This window comes from Melitaea cinxia, chromosome 12 (assembly GCF_905220565.1).
Source record: "Melitaea cinxia chromosome 12, ilMelCinx1.1, whole genome shotgun sequence".
NCBI lineage: Eukaryota > Metazoa > Arthropoda > Insecta > Lepidoptera > Nymphalidae > Melitaea > Melitaea cinxia.
The window spans coordinates 8,047,989-8,073,444 of record NC_059405.1 but is presented as its reverse complement, the minus strand read 5'-3'; the positions used below and the strand labels follow the sequence as shown (position 1 = coordinate 8,073,444).

Below are 25,456 nucleotides of genomic sequence, written 5' to 3'. Positions count from 1 at the left end.
AACCCTAAGCGAGAAATATTAGACGACGTAAGATTAATAATTACAAAAAGTCCTCTACAAAATCAAACAAAATTCAAATTGAACAAAAGATTCAAATTAACCAGTTATTCATGAAACGTAAAGCCAAATCTAAAGCAACTTCTTTCGAATGTTTTATTGAATATATCTGTCTCTTTTGTTCCGAAGGCGGAAACGCAGGACAGGCTATTTGTTTTTACAGTCGAGCGCCGTCGAACAAATTAGATGGACAAACTGTTAGAACGGTCGAGGTGTCTATATTCTACTACTCGAGAATTTTTCTCTTAAATTCGTTTGAAGAAAATCCCCCGATCTTGTGCGATTGAGGTAATAATTTTCTCTTTTACTTCGATGAAGATGTTTGCAAATTTTATGATTGCATTTTACCCTTGTTAGGTACAATCAATATACCACTTTAAATATAATACGCTTACCACAAGGCTTGTAAGTGCTGAATGCATCTCTGAATAATCTGATAATAAAGTATCAGCGCGTAACTGACCATGGAAACCGAAGCACTAACCAGGAGCTCAGAACTCAGGCAACTTAGAGCACGAAAACCAAATATTAGAAGTGTAAGTAACGGAAGACGATTTTTTTTACAACAATTTAAAATAATAACTACTATAAACAAACTTTATGAAATAATAAAATTCACTCTGTTAATTGTAAGTAACTGTTTTATGCTAATACGTGACGAGCAAATAAGTTCTATTTTAGAGTGAAAATTATACATTAAAAGTTTTAGAAGATACTGAAAACAAAACCTATAACTTTTAACTGTCTGAAATACTTTAGGGTATATACACCATAACTTTATTTTCCGGTTTTTGATTACAAATAAGATGTTCAAGAAGAAAAATGAGAAATAAAATATTCCAAACGGACAAAGATTCGGATAAAACCTACAATATTATTGTTAGCTGAATCTTATTTGGATTTTAAAATATCTATCGTAAAAGATTATAAAGAATTACTGACTTAAGGTCTGTTAAGTTGGACCTAATATAACTTAGAGCAGTCAATCTACTTTGAACTAAATGAGGACGAATTGGCGAAGTCGCACCAAGTGACTACACACCCCAGTACGTGTAATTATCAGCTGAGATAGCTCTAGTTCATACTGGACATATAATCAACCAATTTATGGATTGAGCGCACCGAAATTTGGTCATATTTAAGACTGACCTGGAAATAATACCACCTTGTAACGTAATTAAACCTAATGGGTTATCTAGAGATATAAATTTTATTTCACAATAAATTTAAATTCCCAAAAAATAAGTTTTTCTACACACCATGGCCATATATATATATATATACTATAACTGGAACAATAGCAAAAAGTATTGCAAGCTGTTAACAAACTAAAACAAAAGTAGTTATAGGTTTCAGGAAACCTTTCATGTGCTGTCTGCGTGGGCCGTTACCCGATGCCTGCAACCAGTCGACCAATCGATCGAACGATAAGTCTAGGCAAAGGGGTATTCATCTGACATCTAAATAGCACGTTAGGATATTATTAAATCTAAAACGCTTTATCGAATATCAATTCAAAAATATTATCTTCTGATGGTGATAAAAATGTTTACAAAAAAATTCGAAATTTAATTCACAAGTTTCATTTTTTAATCGATCAACCAAATAAACATTAAACAAGACATAAGATACCCAATTTCGAATAAATAATATCAAATATTAAACAGCTTTTACTATAAGTATATTTTTTTCATTTCTGAAACACTTTTCTTCTGAAACTCGCGATATATATGAAATACGTAAAATGTACCCTTATAATTCTAGAAACAAGTGAAAAACCAATGCGAAAACATTAAAAGTGACGCCACAGACGGTAAGTTGCCAGTCGGCGCCAGACCAGGCGGCGCCAGACCGCGCCCGTCTCAACACGAACTCCTGCTTTTCACGTTAGACTGGTTATTATCTGTACTAGATGACCCACCAAGTTTCATATCCGTTTATATTTACTGCTCAGTGTTAAGATCGTAGCGTGGTGTTTTATTTACCCTTCCCGTTACGAAAGTTTTCTAACACAAAAATAATTTAACAAGACCACTTCTTAAACGTAAACTCCTCCGCTTCACAATATTTGCATAATTGTATTAACTCTAGAGTGCTCGCGCTATGAGCATTTTCCCGCCCGCGGAAGTAAAATTGTGTTATTTTTTAGTATATAGTGCAGTGGTTTGTGCATCGTGTTTATGTCAAGGTCAAGCGTTCCAGTAGCTGCCCCTTCACCTCTTATTTTAAAAATTAGAAGAAATTCAGTATACGTATGTTAACGACAATTAATTATTAGTGTCGCGTTTGGCGGGAAATTTCTCACCGCGCTACTCAACATAATATGTAAAATTCAAGTATCAGTGTAGTTGAAATATTATTAGTTTTATGCCTTTTTTTATTGTTAATATCGTTCGATATCGTTATTCGATTGAGTTTCGTTTGTTTTTAGACAACGCTTCAGCCTGCAATATCCCACTGCTGGACATAGGCCTTTTTCCTCATGTAGGAGAAGGATTTTTAGACAAGCAATTCATTAATTACAGCTACGTGGTTGAAAGAGGAATATGATTTTTAAGCACAAAATTTATTGAAAGATGTATCTGAGAGTGACCCCAACTTCCCCGAGGTTATCTTGACCTAGTCGCAAACGTGGTAGTGTCACTAAATGTTTTTGTCGAATAAAGGTCATTTTATACCAGCAAATTAGATGTGCATGCTCGTTAGCAACCAAAAGAAGATCATAGCGCCTTGGAGAAAAGATTATCGCAGAGTATTTTGAATACTGGCCGATATATAACAATGTGTAATTACTTTATATCAATTCCTCTAGCTGATATTCTATTAGTTAACCACCAAGCTATAGAAGGACCATTAAAACTATAAATATACTCTCAGGTAGAAAAATACATATGCATTATGCCCGTTCAAGTGAAATAAAATGACCAAAAAGGGTGTAATAGATGTGCAAAGTTACTGTGCACACGTTGCATTACATTACATGTATGCAACGCGTGCACAGCGTGTGAATCAGAACTGTTTTGGTACTATAGATATCTTAGATGATGAAAACGTTTAATTTAAATAACATTTTTAATTTTTAATTTTTGTCTAGGTTAAGACAAATTATTCTGAAAAAATACATTGATCTGATACCCAAATGAAACCCAATCTATGAAAAATTACCTAAAATTTTCTAAAACAATTTTGTTTCTAATACTACAAATATACAATTTTGATGAATGTGATTACTTAAATATTATTTGTAAAAAAAAAGTTACTATATCGGCGACAAAATACGACCTACGCGATCACATTTATCTGGGATAGGTTTAGGAGTTTTGGAACATAATTATAGGCCGGTATACATTTACTATATTTGTTATATATATATATATATATATATATATATATATATATATATATATATATATATATATATATATATATATATATATATATATATAACAAATATAGTATATATATAATGTTCGATGAGTATATATATATATACTCATCGAACATTATATATATATATATATATATATATATATATATTTATATCGAACACAATATGGAGACTATAAATCAATATTTGAAGAAATAAATACGAATAAATTTATGCATCCCACTTTTCACATTCAAACGTTAGAGCTGAACGAAATAACGTATTTTTATGAAAATAATATTATATATTATTACATACAAAGCGAGTAGCTGTTTAGTTATTCAATCTGAACTCAGAAATTGTTTTGTCTAGACCGAAATATAATTTATGTTGGTGGTTTTGAAATGTTATTTCAACTCCCACAATTGTTCACACACGCTTAAAATTTGACGATGCTTCTTCACGCTCGACGAAGATTTATGTTCGTATTATAAAAAATAATAATTCGAAGAGTTTCGACCTTTTTCGTCGAACTCATGACATAATATTTACACCATGAACAAATCTAAGGCAACAAGCCTATTATAGACGATGTCTATAATCGAGACCAAAATTTTAAATTGATTTAATTAACTGTCTGACATTGATAAATACAATTTAACACTTACTATGTAATGTTCTTTTTTTATTGAATTAATATATTTCTATGCATAATTTTTAAAAAATATTAACATTCTACACTCCTTTTTTACATAAGTGTACGAAATTTCATACTCCTCCGTCCGTGCAATTTTCGTAAAAAGGGGTACAGAGCTTTTGCTTCACGTATTAATACTTATATAAATTACAGTCAAAATCAGGTCAAGGTAGGTCAGCTAAAATATAAGAGCGGTTTTAATACCCATTAAAAAGGCTTTATGTAAAATATTATTATATCTTTATTCTGTTAAATTTAACGACAGCTTAATATATATAATAGTATGATTTACTCGTACTCACTTATCAAGATAGTATTACACATCTATTGCGGTCACTTTCGACGTAGATAATAATTTAAGTGTTAACGCAGTTGGAAAGTTGCTTAGACAGCATCAAAGCACAAGCAAGATATGTCAGAAAATAAAGTAAACGCGAACACTGTGTTTACTCTAGATAAACGTAAGATACGGATACTTTCTCGAAAACTGTGATAAACGATAAATAAAATTACTTTCCAAGAAATGGAAAAGCACTGTATGATCCGTATAATGTCATACGCAATAACATACGCATATATAAAGCATAAAAGTAATCAAATGTCGACGATATTCTTGACATATACTACAAATAAGTGAAAACAACATTAAACTAAATTTGAAAGCGTTTAAAGTGTATTTAAATTAATACGCCTACAATTCAAAATATATGAAAATCTCGTATGATATTAATGTCTATATATACACCAAGTTTTTACATACGAATGGAACTATAACATAATAAAGCTGTTTAATAATTTTTGTATATTTAGGTGAATGCTTATTTGGTTTTTTGTTATCATTGGAAACAATAATTTTGATGGATTCATAATATTGAGTAAAGATATTTAAAAAAAAAACATATCAATTTACATTTATTAACATGAGGGGTTACAAAGAAGTTTTCTTTTACATAAGTTAACTTTTCAAACAATAATACGTGATCTCTACCATTGCGTTAAACATTGTTATTGTTCGTTCATAAACATAAAATAATCATACACATCTAGTACGTTAACTCAAGTAAGGTTTACATTACGAACAAAGCGTAGAACAAGGTTAACACAAGCTAATATGAATAAAGGATTACTCCAGGGCGCTACAACTTAGTACGGCTACGTAGGCAGCCGCCTGGATGATTGCACCTACGCTATGTTAGCAAAGGTCCATAATCCTTCCCTTTGCTCATTGCATGAGTTCACATCAAAGCAAGATACATAAACTTCGAAACGCGTTGGCGATTCATTAAAAATAGTTGCATTATATTGATTGTTGAGTTAGCTACTATTATGTAGTTAGTGCTGCGTTTGTTGTTTGAACTATGCATAAATATATCAAATAAAATATTACTTTTATACGTAAATTGGTAACAAAAATAAAAACACAGAGAGACAAAAATATCATAAAAGATAACGATTGCATTGTATTATTAAAAATTATTGTTTTATTTTTTATTTTTATAAAACGAAAACAAAAGCCAGACTAGTTATAAAATAGTACAAATGTATCACAAAATTTGCAGTCGGTTATTTATTCCGAAGTTTTTATGTCAAAGGCTAAAACAACACAGTGGAAAGCAATCAATTTATAAAGCTCCCCTGCACGAGGGCCCAGACGAGCCAAGCGACATCCACTCTATTTGTCTCGCTAACACAACCGCTGCCCACTTCTCGCCTGCGAGCGGTTTACGTTGAGGAATTTATCGCTATTTCTTTAAGGCTTCCATCGCTTTTCCTCTTAAATTCACTACAGATGTGATTTCTATTTTACTCAAATACAATTTAAAGCAATTGTGTGGTGAATGTTTATTTAAACGACGCGAATATAAAATCAAAGCGAGTAAATAATAATTTAACGTGTTAGATTTAGAAAATTGCGATAAATAAAAGTTTTACATGTGAAAACATTTATTTAAGAACCTAGTTGTTAAGAATTATAATTACATTTATATTAAGCGTGCAATTGAAAGTTAATTGTTTACGATATAATTATCTGGGTAAGTGTCTCAAGCTTGCAGAAGGTCACAGCTAAATTATACTGCTCTCAAGTAGTAGATATTATGTTCCTTAAGTTAGTAAGGTGGCACAAGTTCCTGGAGAGAGTCGGGAATATGGTCGACAACGCGCTTACTATGCTTTTGGTGTTGCAGGCTAGGCTACGGTAACCGCTTACTATCAGGTGGGCTTCATGTCTATTTATGATCGAACAAAAATATATTTTACGAGTTCGTTCAATGTATTAGAAACACGCAATCTACACTTGAATAGTATTGTAACTTGGGTCCAAATATTTCATGAAAACTCAAATATGAGCAGTTGTGAATATACAAACACTAAAGCAACAATAAATATTTTATAGCATGAACAAATATTTGCTTTGAACATGTGTCGAACCCACGATTTTTAATACAACACCCAGATATAAAAATAATACATATATATATAAATACATAAAGCAAAAACTTTATACCGCTTTTAACGAAAATTGCGCGGATGGAGGAGTATGAAATTTCGCACACTTATAGTTAATATAGAGAAGAAGTGCAAAGTGCTAATATATTTTTTTTTCATTATGCATAAAAATAAATTAAATCAATAAAAAAAAATTTACAACTCTTTTGTTTATTATCAGAACTATCGTCTTTGACCGCAGAACCTTAATAATATTCAAACTTATAATTTAAATAAATTACCACTACCACTAGTAAAATATAATCAGATTTATCGTCCGACAGAAGTGACACGTCACTGCATCGTAGCGAAATCTCCCGAGTTGATTTTGACATGTCGACGAAGATACTTCATTGTAAAGCAAAATAAAATGAAGTATCTTTGTGAGTAAAATGTTGCTCAATATTTTGTGTTAACTCGATTCAAGTTAGGAGGAATGGTTAAATTTGACTCAAATATAGTTTAAAGCTAGCAAAAGTCTACAAAGAATGGATTTTGTGACAGAACCGGATTAAGGTTGTCTAAGGGCTCGAGCAAGTTTGTATGGAAGTCCTTGATTTTTTGCTATAAACTTGAAATTTGATAAAGAGATAGTTAATAGTTTGCAGATATCTACTAAGAATTTTGCATCAGATTCGATTCGATTTATGCAACAGAGCTACATTAAAGAGATCCAAGGGCTCTCACAAGTTTTTACAAAAGTCTTTCATTTATTGTGCTTAGAACTTAAAATTTGATAGAGAGATAGTTAAGAGTCAGTAGACGTCCACCAAAATTTAAGAGCCTAGGATAGGGCCACATTACAGAGGTCTACTAGGGTCCTTGAAAGATTTTATAAATGTCCTTAATTTTTTATGCTACATTCTTTAAATTTGACACAGAGATAGTTAATAGACATCCGCTAGAAATGAATTTTGCGATAGGATCGGATTAAGATAATTTAAGTGCTCGAGCAAGATTGTATGAAAGTTCTTCATTTTTTGTACAATAAAACATTTCATGTTTATTGTTAATAGACGTCCACCTAGAACATATTTTGAAAAATTAGACAGGGGTTGGATGGCTGTAGGTATGTCACTTCATTTTTGAACTTTACTGATTAAAAAATGTGTATACACGGTTAAATGGATGAAATAGGGAATAAAATTTGCATTTTTTTTTTATGTCACTAGTTCGGCAAACAAGCGTACGGCTCACCTGAAGCATTGCAAGCGTGTTGCCGACCCTATACCCTATCTCCCCCAGAAGCTCTGGTCACCTTACTCACCAACAGGAACACAATACTGCTTGAAAACAGTATTATTTACCTGTGGTCTTCTGTAAGGTCGAGGTACTACCCAAGTCGGGCTGCTCCATATTTTGAGCAGGAAATTCCTGCTGTGCCCTATCTCAGTTACCTCAGTTGCATGTAGGAAGTCCGTCATTCCTAGAGTTAGGTGCTTGAAAATTTTCCTTAGCTTTTGATTACAAATACATAAGATCTTAAGTTGTTAAAATATATAATGACTAGCTGTGCCCGCGTTGTAATCAGTTTGTCACAAAGTTTTTCCGGCAAACTTCCAGTGAAACTCTCATCAAAATCGGCTTAGCCGTTCCGTAAACCTTCCTCTTAAAGCCCTCTCTCCATTAGTGAAACCGCATGACAATCCGTTCAGTAGATTTTGAGGGAATTGATCACATACGCTTTTGGGCCTTTGTTTTTTAATACACTAACTGTTGCCCACGACTACGTCCGCGTGGTTATGAAGATATGCATTACTGTTAAGATGCTTAACGCAAATTATTTTTTTATTTCAGTCACTTGAAATGCTTATCACTCTGGGTAACTTTTTCAAAGGCACAATTTAATATAATTTAATAGTTATTTTTATAAAACCTCTCTATACACCACATTTTTATTTATTTATTTTCAGGCTGCAGTATAAATAACCTATCCGGCGAACTTATAGCTGCTGTATATGTTTCATACAAACTATCAACCCCAATTAAACCCCCTTAGCGGTGGAATATCTCAAAATTCGTTCTTAGCGGACGTCTACTAACTATAATCTACCTCCCTGCCAAATTTCATCTTTGTCGATACCTTTCGATATATACCCAATATACTCAAATACCGCTGGATGGTGAGTCAGTGACCTTTCTCTTTTATATATATAGATTACAATGTATTATTTGGACACTTCCTCGCCATCTATAAAGCATACATTTTAAATTTCAAGTCTCTTGCTTCAAAAAGATAGGACTTTCATACAAAGTTCCAAACCCCGTTTTATCCCCTTGGGGTCGAGTTTCATAAAATTCGTTCTCAGCGAATGTTTACGCTCTATAAAGAGCCTACCTGCTAAATTTCAAGTTTGTAGGTGTTATAGTTTCGGAGATTTCGTGATGAGTGAGTCAACCTACTATCCCCCGTTGTAACCCCAAAAGGGAGTTGATTTCTAAAGATACATTATTTGAACACCTTTTTACTATCTATAGAGCATATATTTTAAATTTCAAGTCTCTTACTTCAAAAACATAGGACTTCCATACAAACTTCCAACCCCCGTTTTACCCCTTTAGGGGTCGAGTTTCATAAAATCCGTTCTTATCAAATGTCAACGCCCTATAAAAAACGTACTTACCAAATTTCAAATTTTCAAGTGTTATAGTTTCGTAGATTTCGTGTGAGTGAGTCAACCTACCATCCCCCGTTTTAACCCCAAAAAGGAGTTGATTTCTAAAGATACATTATTTGGACACCTTTTCACCATCTATAGAGCTTACATTTTAAATTTCAAGTATCTTACTTCAAAAACATAGGACTTTCATAGAAACTTCCAACCCCCCTTTTATCCCCTTAGGGGTCGAGTTTCGTAAAATCGGTTCTTAGCGGATGCCTACGTCTTATAAGGAGCCTACCTGCCAAATTTCAAGTTTGTAGGTGTTATAGTTTCGGAGATTTTGTGATGAGTGAGTGACCTTTCGCTTTTATATATATTATTATAGATTATAGATTATAGATATAGATTATAGATATAGATTATAGATTACACACTACTTCAACTTTTCTTAGTAAATATTATCGATTTCTAAGCAGATTCGCTGCAGCTGCTAGTAATTTATACAACACTTATAGGTATATATCGTACTATACCTATGTGTATGAATTTTTAAATTCCTAAAACTATAAGCTGCATTTGATTAAGCCAACTTACCTCTTCCTCAGTGGTTGCAGTATTGACAGAGTCCATACTCTGACACAGCGCGAGCTCCATGTTCTTATGTTGCGGTGAAGCGGCCCGCGGCGATGGCTGCTGCGGTGGCACCAGCGCGCCCTGTGTCGCTCCCGCCGCCTGCTGCGTGCCTGTGCCGCCCGTCGCCACCGGGCTCTGAGTCTGCAGACTCTGTGCTGCTTGAAGGCTCTGCTGAGCTGCCTGCAAGCTCTGTGCTTGCAAGTTCTGCAGCGACTGATGGGCCAGATTCAACTGATGCTGCTGCACGATGCTCTGTTGCACAATGCTTTGCTGCACTTTGATATGCTGGTGCACGGCGAGCTGATGAATCGGGTGAAGGGGTGTGGGAGGTGCGGGGTACGGAGGGGAGAGCCGCTGACGCTTCACTTGTGCACTCTGAAGCGCTTCGTGCAGCCTCTTCACCGGAAGGGGGCTCTGGCCGAGGTTATCCACGGCTGTGTCGGGGCGTGCCGGCCGAGTCGCGCGACTCCGGCAAGCACTGACAGTTTCGGCGACAGGAGAAGGAACCGCGCGCGACGCGACTGTTTACCGATATCGACTTGACGACAACGCCGCTGGAGCACGCGCGTTTTTATGTTATACTAAATTTATAGCCTACGAAATTAAATTTACGAATTTATATACGTCGAAAGGTGATTGTTTCTTGATAATAATGCACCTTGGCACTTTGTTCTCATTCGTACTAGTTGATGCTCTGCGTATAAACCGATCCTGAAAAGAAAAAGTTATATTAGTCGTTTATTAATGAAAACTTACAGCATCAACATAAATACAAACACAAGTAGGTAGATAAAAGGCAACTCGACATGAATGGATAGGGCATGTAGATTTCAAATGATAATTCAAAATACCTCACATTCTGTGAGACTCCAATTAGTAAGAGAAGCCTCTTGCCACCCTCTATCGATAAATCGAAAAGCACCCTCCGGTGTATTTCACCCACGCTTTGAAAAGTAGAAAGCTAGCATAATGTTATGTAATCATATATAGACTTTTTTACTCGTAGTTCTTACGGCAGTGCGATCGAAAATATATTTCATAGTCATCGCCAAATGGCAAGAGGAAAAATCAAAGTAAATCATTAAACATAAAAATGTAGGTACCCAGTAATTTCATTTTCTACAAGTCTAAGGCGCGCAATGTGTGTACACTTTGATTCACATTGTTTAAAACCAGAAGCTAAGTACTTAAATTATAGTGTGTAAATAATTTAATACAGAAATAAAGATGACGTTATAATTTTATACTATGATATTTCAGGCTACCTATTAAAAGTTTTGAAATTCGCCACTGAAAGTTTATGTATAAATTACGGATAAACTTCCAAATTAATTCGTCCAATCATATTCATAACTAAGCTAAATATATTATCTAACTATATTATCTTTATCATAAATTTTCCGATCATTTTATATAAAATTCATGATTGTCATACAAATTCATTGAGATTCATGGCGTCCAATAAAAATAAATTCTACGTTTATCTGCTTTGAGGTGTTTTTAGAATATATAAAGGTATTTTAATATATTAAACCCAGCCGATTGCACACACGTGGGCGTTACCCGGCAATTTAGATTGTTAGTCATCGCAAGAAACACCTAGAATCGTCTAAATTAAAGACAATATGACGTCACGGCGAGTTAGTTACGCGGCCGACGCTCAATTGTATTGTAGGTCAAATTAACTCGAACGAGATACTATAGATAATTTATTTATGACAAACATAGCATATGCCATTATATATACTATACATACAGTATATTATATTTTATTTAATACTATCGAAATCATAAATGAAGGTAACCCTCTAGGTAAAACTCTATTCTAGAAGTAAACAACTAGCCAAAGCACTTTAATGTACTAAAATAAGAAGAGTAGGGCTTCTTCACACTGCTATAGTGGGTTGATGAAAACACAAGTTGAAGATTATTTTTTTACCGACCAGGCATGTATAGGACAGAAAAAAAGACAGGTATGTAAAGTAAAAGTAAGACACTGTACATAATTACATTACATAATTACATAATAATATAATTTTGAGATATAAGTGTTTAAGATGAAAAACTAAATAGGACTATAATAGTGTAAGTAAAGAATCACGTGTTACATAAGCTAGTTGTACCAAGGTCAACTTTTTGCTTCAAACGTGACTAAATTGTGAACAAAAAAGCTTGAGAATTTGTAAAGAATACATCTTACGATAACTTACGCGGGAATTTATCTTAGATCAAATTTTTATAATAACAATATTATCAAATACATATTTATGGTTAAAATTGTTTTTACTTGGCAACTAAACAATTACTCGGATAAAAGTTACAAATACATTGTTTTAATACATACTTTCAGAAACCCAGTATTTGTTAGACGATTTAATAGTTTTTTTAAGAAATAAAACGACTAAAGGAATATGTAGTAGACAAAAAAAAAATAAGGAGGAACGAAATATAAAATTGTAAGGAAGTCTCGTTTTATATGGTAATATAAAGTCATCGTTATTTCATGAATAAAATATTTTTTTTAATGTAATTAATATTTACAAATTTTGTAAATATACTTCAAGCTTTTTATACGGAAAAGAAAGATCACGTTTATTTTTTATATCTGCTCGTATAGACCATTAAACACTATAAAAAATAATATACTTAAAATTAAATAAAATGAACTCGTCATGCTTTTGCTACCGAGATTTTCAATTTAGTTTATGTTGTATATTTGTTGAACATTTTTTCTCAATATAACTTTATAACAAGAATAATAATGTAACTTTTCCATTTAAATGTTATATATAAATTACTAGCTTCCCACCCCGGCTTCGCACGGGTATTAAACAAAATTTCCAATCCCAATTTTTTTTAAATAACTTCTTTCTTTTTCGTTTCGAAATCGCTTGTTTCGCTGTTCAAATCGAACTAACTCTGGCAGGCGACACCGGGCTCTTTCTTATATATTCAGAGAGCTAGGGCTCTGGGGTTTTCGAGAATGTTTGAGAATATTTTCTTTCTCACACCTTCTAGAATATTTTCGAGATTATCGTCCGCCGTGACAATAGGTTCTGCAGCTATAGCATACGTAGTAAAGGCGCGAAATTTAAAAACTTAAATTTTAAAATATTGTCTGAACTAATTTGAATAACTAAAATCGTGTCGATTTAACTCCAAAATATAAGTTAGCTACTGCTGTATAAATACATAAAATTTAATAACTTTAGTTACATAAAATTTAATAACTTTAGTATTAATTGAAATGAAATTGGGAATTTAAATTTCGCGCCATTACTACTGCTGCAATTGCTCGCAGCGTCTTTCGAAATGCAACCCAAACAATCGTTGTTTTGAATGAAGTTTAAATACTCGACAACAGATGGCGCCACTACACTTAATTTCCAAGTTGAAGGATTGGAAAAGCCTTTATATCTTTAAAAACACGCCCATTAGGTTAAAACGGGAACTTTCTTGTTCGAGGGGGGATAAAGGGCTATCACACTATATACGTCCCTGGATCGTGCCGGGACTCATTTTTAAGTTTTATCGGCACGCACATTTTATTAACTTAGTTTTATTATATATAATGATAATGATAAACGTGTAGTGAGTCTATATGTAACAATTAATATTTGTTTCATATAATTATTGTTATATCTAAATTGATTATATAACTGATAATATAACTCGTTTAGACAAAAAGTAAAATATTATTACTATCAGTCGTATATTATACTTCTTCACATCTAAACATAAAGATTAGGAACATAGCACTTTTTGCGTATCTAGCGAATCGCAAATATCACATTCAATTCCAGACAAAGGTTCCCAGAATCCAACAAACAATGAAACCTGTTATTAAAAATTAGATTTTATAGTCCGTTACACATAGAAGATGACCATTAGTGGTATGGTGATAATAACGATTAACCATCGATACTTAAATTTGATTTTCGCTCGAAGATTCTAGTTTGATTTCCAAGTTTGGTTAAATATTGACTGCTGGCTACATTATGTATAACCCTTTATAAAAATTTACAGCAGCAAAGAAGTTATTAGAGCGTGTCAAATTTGATCTACAGCCTCATAGTTTTAAAAACAAATTAAAAAGAAAGTAAAAGGAGAGTTTCCGCTTTTAACTCTCATTCTTTCTCACCTCATAAAATGCAATATTAGCTGCTTCTTGCATTAGAACATTTATATGAGGATCTTAAATATAGTAATAAACTGCCAACTCTATATAATTTGCCTCTTATTGGCTATTACAATAGATCCTGTGTAGGTCACCATTGTTATTGTTAGCACCTGTTAATATAAGTTACTTTCGATTTTAAAACTATTTAGATCTTAGTCAAGGATTATGGAAGATAATAGCTTGAAGGTAACAATCAAAACTTTAAAACAATGCTGAAATCTTGGAAAGGCCACGAATGATCTAGATTAGAAATAGGAAGAATAATAACTCGAGCATTAAATTCATTAGAAATAGCTTCATACCAGTCTACTTGAAAATTTTCAGATCAGCACTTTCGAATACTATTCGAGTGTTAATAGCGTAAATTTAGATAGTCTAATATCTAACTTGGTCAGCAAGTCTGCAATTATCTCTAAAATAATCCAAACTATCTCTATTAGTATAAAATTTAAAGTTAATATACTTACTGGTATATTAACTTAAGTTTAATAGTTGAAGAATTCAATCCCACGACTATCTCAACCTACTCAAAGACTAATGAGTCAATGATTAATTTTTGATATTAAAAAGAGTGCTTAGGTGTACAAGTGAAAGAAATATTAAAAGAATTTACTTAGGAGATATGAAAATTATTTCCATAACTAAACATACAAAATTAAAATTTAGTATTTTAATAAATTAATAGAGCGTTAGTAACGTATTGAAGAACTAGTTACTATATTAGTATCTGTAATAAAATAATCAGTAATGTAGTATCATTAAAATTCTAATACGCGACACTAAACTTCATATTGCTAACAAGTAAGTATACTTATTTGTAAATTGTTTGGAATAGCAATATGATGAAAAAAATATCTATTAATTGTTTTATTAAACACATTACAAATCTCGCAATCGCAACAAATGACTAAGCATGTGTAATTTAGTACCTGCATGCGAATTGAAAAGATACGTTAAAAACCAAAAATAACAGAACACATGATATAATTCAGTTCAACTTATTATTCCATTGTATCGGTATACTGTCTAATTTAGCGTTAAATGTAATTAACGATTAAACGATTTAATCGACTGTTCACATGAGATTAACATAATTATCGTAATTTATTTAATGGTCATCTAAATAATCGAACTGTAAATAAATCGTTTTTGAACTACACTTTTAAACATTTATAATATTAATAACAAATTCAATTTTTTATATTATTTTTGTATGTATTTTTGGTGATATTAGTATGTTACAGCTTTATTTTAAAACGCTTCAGCTTGTAATATCTCACTACTGGGCATAGGCCTCTTTCCCCATGTAGGAGAAATAGCAGAGCTTAATCCATCACGCTGCTCCATAATGCGGTTTGGCGGATATATTCCCTACTATGAGTAACGATCACAATCAGGTGTACCTGATATCAAGCGGGACCGACAGCTTAGCGTGCTCTCCGAGACACGGTGGAGAAACCCACAGGGATTAACAATTATACCGGAAATAAATATTTGTATAAACACAAATATCCACTCCGAGCGGCAATTGAACCCGCGAACGTCGGTGTTTAGGCGCCGCCGACACGGCACATGCACCATTACACAAGGACTGTCGTCGTTAAAAGTAATATAAATTTATGATATTTTTAATTATTTTATACTTAAAAAATTATAATATAAAATTCTGAACATTTAATATAATTAAAAATGTTTTAAATACACCATACTTTCGATACTGTAGCCAAAAATATCTGTCTGTTTGTCTGTATTTTGGTCGCCTATTACAAAGGACCAAAAGGACTAAATTAATTTAAATCAAACTGTGCTAACTTTAAGTTTAAACTTAATTGAATTTAAAATTGATTTTTATTCCGTAATTCAGTACTGCAGGCCTTTGGCAGAAGGGATGAAGTTCGAAATGTGTATTTAGTTATAGTTCTTTAAATCGTAATCCAATTTTGTTAATTTTTTTCTGTTAAAAAGGAGATATTTTAAAACTAGTTCCATAAATATTTCAAAGTTTTTTTTTTTTGGTATATTGATATGGAAATTAGATAAACCATTTCTCTCAGTATTAAATCTTACTACTTAATTTGGAACCCAGAGTATAGAGTAAACATTGGATATAAATATAGTTTCATGCCGGCGTTCAAAGGCGTTCAATTAAGTCACAGTTACAGCTAATATGATATCAACCAAGTTATACAGTCTATTTAATATGGTTAGTATCGCGGACCATTTCTCTTACACCATTATACTGTTATGTGAAAAGAATGCTTCAAAATATTACGTTATTTATGTTACGATTTACTCTTTTGTCTTTGCTTGAAATGTCAACGAAGGAAACAAATAACTACCAAAACAAAGTTGGTGAAACAGCGAACAATGCTTTACTTTTCCACAATTAATACTAATACATATGTTATTTTTGCCTTTATATAGATATTTTTTCAACTATCACTCTAACTAGTTATATGCAAACATAAACCAATGGTTTCATGACACTAAATAGATTTTTTTTATACTTAACGATAGTAATGTAGAAAATGTAGAGATAAATATTGAAGGGTTGTATTTCCTAACTGCTGAATACTTTAATCCCGTGGTTTGTCTGTATTTTGGTCGCCTATTACAAAGGACCAAAAGGACTAAATTAATTTAAATCAAACTGTGCTAACTTTAAGTTTAAACTTAATTGAATTTAAAATTGATTTTTATTCCGTAATTCAGTACTGCAGGCCTTTGGCAGAAGGGATGAAGTTCGAAATGTGTATTTAGTTATAGTTCTTTAAATCGTAATCCAATTTTGTTAATTTTTTTCTGTTAAAAAGGAGATATTTTAAAACTAGTTCCATAAATATTTCAAAGTTTTTTTTTTTTGGTATATTGATATGGAAATTAGATAAACCATTTCTCTCAGTATTAAATCTTACTACTTAATTTGGAACCCAGAGTATAGAGTAAACATTGGATATAAATATAGTTTCATGCCGGCGTTCAAAGGCGTTCAATTAAGTCACAGTTACAGCTAATATGATATCAACCAAGTTATACAGTCTATTTAATATGGTTAGTATCGCGGACCATTTCTCTTACACCATTATACTGTTATGTGAAAAGAATGCTTCAAAATATTACGTTATTTATGTTACGATTTACTCTTTTGTCTTTGCTTGAAATGTCAACGAAGGAAACAAATAACTACCAAAACAAAGTTGGTGAAACAGCGAACAATGCTTTACTTTTCCACAATTAATACTAATACATATGTTATTTTTGCCTTTATATAGATATTTTTTCAACTATCACTCTAACTAGTTATATGCAAACATAAACCAATGGTTTCATGACACTAAATAGATTTTTTTTATACTTAACGATAGTAATGTAGAAAATGTAGAGATAAATATTGAAGGGTTGTATTTCCTAACTGCTGAATACTTTAATCCCGTGGTTTGTCTGTATTTTGGTCGCCTATTACAAAGGACCAAAAGGACTAAATTAATTTAAATCAAACTGTGCTAACTTTAAGTTTAAACTTAATTGAATTTAAAATTGATTTTTATTCCGTAATTCAGTACTGCAGGCCTTTGGCAGAAGGGATGAAGTTCGAAATGTGTATTTAGTTATAGTTCTTTAAATCGTAATCCAATTTTGTTAATTTTTTTCTGTTAAAAAGGAGATATTTTAAAACTAGTTCCATAAATATTTCAAAGTTTTTTTTTTTTGGTATATTGATATGGAAATTAGATAAACCATTTCTCTCAGTATTAAATCTTACTACTTAATTTGGAACCCAGAGTATAGAGTAAACATTGGATATAAATATAGTTTCATGCCGGCGTTCAAAGGCGTTCAATTAAGTCACAGTTACAGCTAATATGATATCAACCAAGTTATACAGTCTATTTAATATGGTTAGTATCGCGGACCATTTCTCTTACACCATTATACTGTTATGTGAAAAGAATGCTTCAAAATATTACGTTATTTATGTTACGATTTACTCTTTTGTCTTTGCTTGAAATGTCAACGAAGGAAACAAATAACTACCAAAACAAAGTTGGTGAAACAGCGAACAATGCTTTACTTTTCCACAATTAATACTAATACATATGTTATTTTTGCCTTTATATAGATATTTTTTCAACTATCACTCTAACTAGTTATATGCAAACATAAACCAATGGTTTCATGACACTAAATAGATTTTTTTTATACTTAACGATAGTAATGTAGAAAATGTAGAGATAAATATTGAAGGGTTGTATTTCCTAACTGCTGAATACTTTAATCCCGTGGTATATTTATGCTGCGGTGAAGTCGAAAAATAAGTACGGATAAACTTTTCCAGTTCCCATCTATTATAACTCCCTTGAGATCCTTAACTTCGTCGACGCTTTGATATGTTATAGACCTATAAACAAAACACCGAGTCTATTTACCGCTGTGGAAATCTGAACCAATATCAATTTTATATACAATAAATAAATCTAACGAATCCATTGCTTCTACGGAAACTAAATATAGACTTTTTTACCAATAAATATTAATTTGAGGATGTTATTAAAAATATACTATTGTTTAATCTACGAAAAACTAAGCATATAAATAGCATACGCTTACTACAAAGCAATTTAAATATTTACTTAATAAATTTTAAAATAAGAATCAATTCATTTAGAAGTAACACCATTATAAAATAAAAAACAAATATTCAATTTTAATTTATATAAATAACGATTAATTCGTGTTATTTTTACTACTACTGCTTTACTAGAGCTCTACTTTTACAGCACCTAAGTATTAATGTCTATTTACATTTATTTCAAAATTCTAACGCTATATAAATACCTATTATTGAGCAAAAATAATAATCATTTATATCATTAATACTGCAGATAAGTCTATGTACACAATATATATGATCCCACAACACCTCAATAAAACGTAACACCATCTTCGGTATGTATATTTCACTATACTTTCATCTATTAAACAGACAATATGACAAAAATCAAATTTTAATGTATCTTAATAAGTAAATTGTAAATTTTCCTCCTTTAAGATTGTTGCACTGATATTTTCCTAAACATTGTAGAAAATATTAAAGAAAAAATAAATTAATCTGTGATATAATAAAATAGTAATGAAAAGCCTTTAATTCAGGATTTTTTCCCATAGAAAATGAAGCCATACATTTGTTGGTTTACAAATAAGTCGATTAGCTTGCCGCCAGCTTGCCACTAAATATATTGATTGGATTATTTGTAAAAGTTAAATATTAACAGAAATTATTATAATAACTGCGTCTGACGAATGTTGTTTGACGAAATATGTACTTACATAAAAATGTATGTAACGACGTGAAGCTACCTGTCTGAGAAGCCGACCCACGGCAAGTTTAATTCAAAAACTATGAGGTAACGTACAAAGAAATAGTTCAGTTGGGTTGTTACGAGTTATTCTTTATATGAATAACTGAAGGCTTGCCAAATTTCCAGCGGATGAAATTCTTCGTTTTATGAAACCTGTACGTACCGTTTGATAATGTTGGAATATTAAAAATGTGTAAAACAACAAAATCTTAATTAATAAATACCAATAGTTCCGTAAATGTGGCTCACAAACTAGCTCATTCAATTAACTGTACCGTTCAGCGCGACCAATTGAACCATTCGCGTAATGAAATTTCGACTGAAATACCTCCAAGCTAAAACATCCAAACATATTACCAATATTAGTTGATACAATTTTCAACATACAAGTTTTCTAATTCTCTTCGACTGTACGCGAGTCATTTTGATGGGTTCTTGCTAACACTTAAGCTTCAGACTGTAATATCGCTCTGCTGAGCATAGGCATTTTCCCCTTGTAGGAGAAGGATAAGAGCGCTGCTTCAAGGCTGGTTGGTGGATATAAGAGTAAAGATCGCTATCAGGTGTACATGACAACAACCGGGACCGACTGCTTAACATGCTCTCAGAGGCATTGTGCTCTCAGACCCACGAGGACTGCACAAACACCCAGACCACGGCAAACATCTGTATAGCCAATACAAATGTTTATCATGTGCGGGGATCGAACCCGCAACCGCCAGCGCAACAACCACAAACTAGTGCTGTCACCGTTGCGTCAACGCATCATGCTAACAATTAACTTATTCATTCTTATTCATTATTTTATATTATATTTATTCTTATTCAAACTTATTCATAGCAAAAGAATATATTAAATAGAAACTTCGTAAAAATAGTATCAAATACCGTCGTATTGCCTTAATGCATGTATTTATTACAGCCTGCATGTATTGTTACAGCGGATTCATCGACTTTCCACTTTTACAGAATTTCGTCATGCTGCATGTTACGACTAATTTGAAGAGAATAAACCATTGTTAGTTTCATTCCCATATTTATAGTGCTCGCGCCGCAAATTGAATCTAATTGCCACAACGAAGTGTTGAATCAGGCCGACCGACGAAGCTTCGGTGGCCTAAATTGCACCTATTTACTCACTTAGTTGGAGAAACACCCACGGTCTACCTGTAAGCTGACTTAAATTTTACGATACCTTATTGAAAAGATCAAGTTATTGATTATTATAAATTAAAAATATTTATTCACAAACACTGAGTAGTTGTAAACTATTAAAAATTACTTTTCATGCGAAGTAGCAGTAAATTCATAATATTCAATAAACCGAAATAATTAATTTCCAAACCGTTAAACAGACTGCTTATTGCTGTATTATAAAAGAGATCGGGCCGCAGAAAGCGTGACGTAGCCATATTTTTTATTACAAATCAATGTTATACGATCGTTTGCCGGAACACACAAAACAACTTGCATATCTGTGGCACTTAAATTATATAAATATTATTCAATGTGCTTTCGATAATCCACAACTGAACATGTTAGAGATTTTATTACCTTTTACGTCGGAAAAAAATTATATACACGTAAAATCGGTGGTAAGGTCTATTTTATAACAAGTAGTAGTTAAGAAAATTCATAAGAGCCTTAATAGCGTACGTATTCCAGTTTATTAAAATACACCAAACGCAGTATACAGAGAACAAAATATTGAGCGCAATTAATTTAACAAGCTAATTATTAGTCGCTCGGTCATACATTCGGCTGCGGTCTTGTCATGTCGTGACGCAACAATCCAGTACAATAGCAGGCCTTGGTACAAGTGACTATTCCAAATGGAGTTGCCGGTAATTACGGCAACAAAGTACCTACATAAGAACAGATTGACAAGAAAAAACTATAATAATGGTGTTGGAGAATTGACTGAGACGTAATACAAAAACTTCCTAAATTATATTGTAGTAGGTATGATAAATGAAACTTTTCGGGTCATTTTGGATACTGCAATGCGTCATGTCGACGTAAAATATGTCTTAATTATTTGCTTTTACTTTTCTCTTTACCATTTACTTAGTGAAATTAAAATGCATTAAACAAATTTGAATTTGCCGGAATTCTGTTCGCTGAATAAAATTTTCAGACACGTTTTCACTTTTCATTTAAAACTTCTTCTAACATTAGTGGATTGGGCCTTATTGGCAATGAGAAAGCGTAATAATGAAATGTAAATACATGCTTTCAATTAACAGCAACCACGAAAGAACAATTGTTTATGTTCGCAAGTATGTTTCCATTTATGAATACATACCACTTTCACATTCTTGAACCTTAAGTAACATTAGAAATATCCGTAACATGTGTATAATAGTTATTTTTAATTGAACTTATAAAACTGATAAAATATTAATTAAATTTTACTTCATTAGTAAATTACTTGAAAGTTGTCGTTACAATCGAGCGAGCGTAACGCATGTGCGTTAATTATAAATTATATTTTTATTCCGCAGATAAAATTGAAAAAATACTACATATTCAAAATGTCTAAATGTAAAAACATTTCATAATATTATAAGACTTGCATTTTTGCAGTATTCAAGGTCTTATTTTAGTCGATATTTTAAATATTTTTATTCTTGCAGTTAATGAGAAACTACCACCTAATATATTCCGCTTAACACAAGCTTGAAATTAAGATTGCCATAGAAGCCAACACCACAAAATATAAGTAGGTACGGCAATTATTTATGCAAATGTTTTCTTCTTTAAAAATTCAATCTTATTGTATTTTATGTATTGTGAAAAAAAATACCCCGCTTAACTTAATAATTTTAATTTTTATGCATTATTTGCATAAAATTATGCTTTATTTCAAAATGTAAAAATTTTATAGAAGGTAGCTCGTTGTAGGTATTTAAATTGAGTTGTATAAAAAGTAGTGAACTAGGAAATTCAGAATAGTTATTCCATTGTTTTCAGTTTTAAATACTCTATTTCTTTTCATGCCAATTTATTTTGCTGTGTATTTTCAATCGTTACAGTGTAAAAAGCGGTGTTCAATATGGCCATTACTTAGTAAGAGATCGAGTCTAATTCGATTAACCTTTCCTAACGTTCTTAACTACTTAAATTTAATGATGACGAGGGCATTCTTCAGATGGTTTTTATTCATTGACATCAATTATTTAATTTGTTAAGGATGAACGGTGTTAGGGGTCAAAAATGTATTGACCTATGTTTTACATCTGGTTTGATTTTTTACATTAAGTTGAAATTAATCTAACCAGACAATTATAGTTAATAAATAGCCAATATGTAACACCGCGAGGTACAGTATTCGTAAAAGCTGTTCTTATTTTGATTACTCTTGACAAAACTTATTGTGATCTATTTTGCTTTTTACTTTTTCCAATAGTTGGTGTGAAACAACTGAAATACAGTAATTGAAATATGAAACTAGACGTTTAAATTGTTTACGTTGAGACGAATTGGACTTTTTGAATGTCTTGCATTGTTCTTAATAATTTTTTTAACCTTGTTCCTCCCACTCCTTACTGTTACGTTCATAATTCTTTTATTCTGTTAATTAAGCATTGTACCTCACATTTCTTTTTTTTACGTGTAGCATACTAGTCTTTTTAATTTCATTTGTACTTGGTACGTTTAAAAGTTTGTTATTAACCAACTGACGAATGTAAAACATGGCATAGCACACACATCCAGTACATCGTTTAGTTTGTTATGCTTATCTAAGCGGCGCGAGCAATTAACGGATCATAAATTTGTGTACCAGTAAAAGAGTTCCACGTTCATAGAGCTTGTGACATGTTAGTATTTTACATATACATTTTTAAAGTTTCGCCCAACCATTGTCATGGCTAACAATAAATTTTAAAGCTTTACTGGCTGTTCGCGGATTTTTTTTAAAGTTAATTTAAAAACTGTAATGAGTTCCCTCTTTATAACGACACTCTTTACATCGAGTTGCCTTAATCCGACAGTAATCTCCGTTACCTAGAAAACAACAGCACATCTCACTAGCACACACACTGCTCTCGTCGGAAAACGCACATGCACAATTTTCCGAACACCAGTTACGGACACCGTGTCGGTCGCGATAGAGCAAAGGGCGGCACATACAAGCGCTGCCTCTGCGCGCGATAGACTGACGGTTCTCAGGCGGGCTCGTGAGCGAGCGGGACGCGCGGCGGGCGTGCCGGTGCTCTGCGCGCGCATAGCACTTCTCACTCTCGCCTCTCGACTCTACATATAGTCGTCTCTTGCCGGCACGCGTGAGCACACCTTTCGTTCCCGAGACAGGTGTTCTCGCCTCTGTGTGCGTCCTGATATAGTAGGCTTCGCTTGTATGCGCGCTTCCTGCGGATCGTTTTTTATGCCCGGCAGAAATTATAAAAAGTAAATGGAGGGAAAATTAAATAAAACGTTTACAATGAAGCGTTTTCCTGTGCGCTTTGAATGATTCAGTATGCGCTATTTTTCAGGGTAGGTATTCATGGAGGTTCCACTGTCGGAGTGATTACGGTGCTTTTTACGGATGTTTGAGTGACGTAGGTGGGCGTAATTAGGCATGGGGCGGAAAGGCATATTGATTGCGGTAACGCGGCTTTGTGGAAGAATCGATATTTTTGTATTAAAGGTGGCTCGCGACGTGTCCGGCGGCTGGCCGTGCGGCAGGAGTCCGTACTTTGGACTTTGGGTAGTAGAAGTAAACCCTTATATCGATCCATGCCGACAACTTTGACCCTAGTTTATGACGCGTAGTTTAACTTGAACCACACTTACAGCCTTTATCGGAAACGCTTCGCTTGAACAACGACTTTCACAAAACTTTTGTCATCAGGTCCTATGTATAACTTGGTGACGCAACTTACACGTAATAAATATTTATATAATTTTCTGTATATTCTGTTCTTAAGTGCAATAAAGTATATAGTATATATCTCAAAAAAGTGCAAGTCTTATAAACTTTAGATTGTTTGTAAAATTTTCGGAAAGTTAATACAACAAATGTAGAGCTATTTAGTAATCGCTACTACAGACATTATTGTTATTCTTTTGTCATTTTCAAAGAGAAAGTTTCGCAGAGCACTGCAATTTACATGGCTATGTGTTCTCTATCATAGCTACCTAAAAGTTGAATTCGATGCCGACTATTTAATCTTATTACGAGAAAGCGTAAGCCAAACTCAAGTTGAACGACGGCACTATTTCACGGCTCTTTGTCATAGTAATAGTATTTCGTTGTGCCCAGATGTTGAAGCACTTAGCGGCTTGCACCGGTTTTATTATGAATAGCAACAGAACTAGTATTTTGTGGTTTCCCTGTAGAGCTAGACACAAATTAATACCCGAGCTTTCAACTAGAAATTAATGTAATACACCCAGGTTGCGAGGCCAAATTGTTGGCATTCAGTAAATTTTGCATCGCGCCACGAGAAGATAGGAAAATTTGTAATTGAATTTTTGATTATACACGTGACAGCTGCCATGATATTGTGCACTCTATAAACAATAGCATAAGACAAACACGATTAAACTCGTGTGTATCCCGATTCATGAGAAGAATACGTTTTGACATGTAAATTGACAATGATACTGATTACTGAATATTTATAATAATGGAAAATGACATTTACATTCGTATGCGTGATAAAAGAAACAATTTCTGATTGGATATAATGTTTACTTTATATTAGAACGTTTTAATACATAAATTTTTTTATTAGTAAAATTAAAAAAAAAAATACCTAATATAATCATCTTATCAAAACCACACTACTTTTGGAGAGTTATATTAAGAATCACATACACATATATACGACAAGAGAAAAGACCAAAAACCTCTAATAACGTAAATAAACGTCATCTAAATAGAGAATTATATTGCGATACGTTAACATTTAAAAGGACATATTGAAAATTCTTGATTAAATCGCAATTTATATTATTATTATTATTACTTTCAAATCGCGTAATCTATATAATATATAACAAATAATGTTTGTCTGTTTGTCCTTTATAGAATCGTAAACTATGCATTTGATCATGTCATGATCT

The 25,456-nt window shown here is 32.5% G+C and overlaps 2 protein-coding genes across 2 annotated transcripts in view; both read right to left on the bottom strand.

The window, feature by feature from the left end:
• Positions 1-10,247, bottom strand: part of LOC123658554 (protein couch potato) — a 163,104-nt gene extending 152,857 nt beyond the window's left edge. The window contains exon 1 of the mRNA XM_045593936.1: positions 9,806-10,247. Within this exon, the coding sequence (XP_045449892.1) occupies positions 9,806-9,865 (60 nt within the window). The 5' untranslated portion in view covers positions 9,866-10,247. The remainder of the gene's footprint in view (positions 1-9,805) is intronic.
• LOC123658712 lies at positions 9,870-23,983 on the bottom strand. The gene is made up of 4 exons (XM_045594059.1): positions 23,920-23,983; positions 23,519-23,755; positions 12,856-12,942; positions 9,870-10,258 (listed from the first exon to the last, which is right to left on the bottom strand). The coding sequence occupies exons 1-4, from the start codon at positions 23,981-23,983 to the stop codon at positions 9,870-9,872; spliced, it is 777 nt and encodes a 258-aa protein (XP_045450015.1).
• Between the last annotated feature and the right edge of the window lie 1,473 nt (positions 23,984-25,456).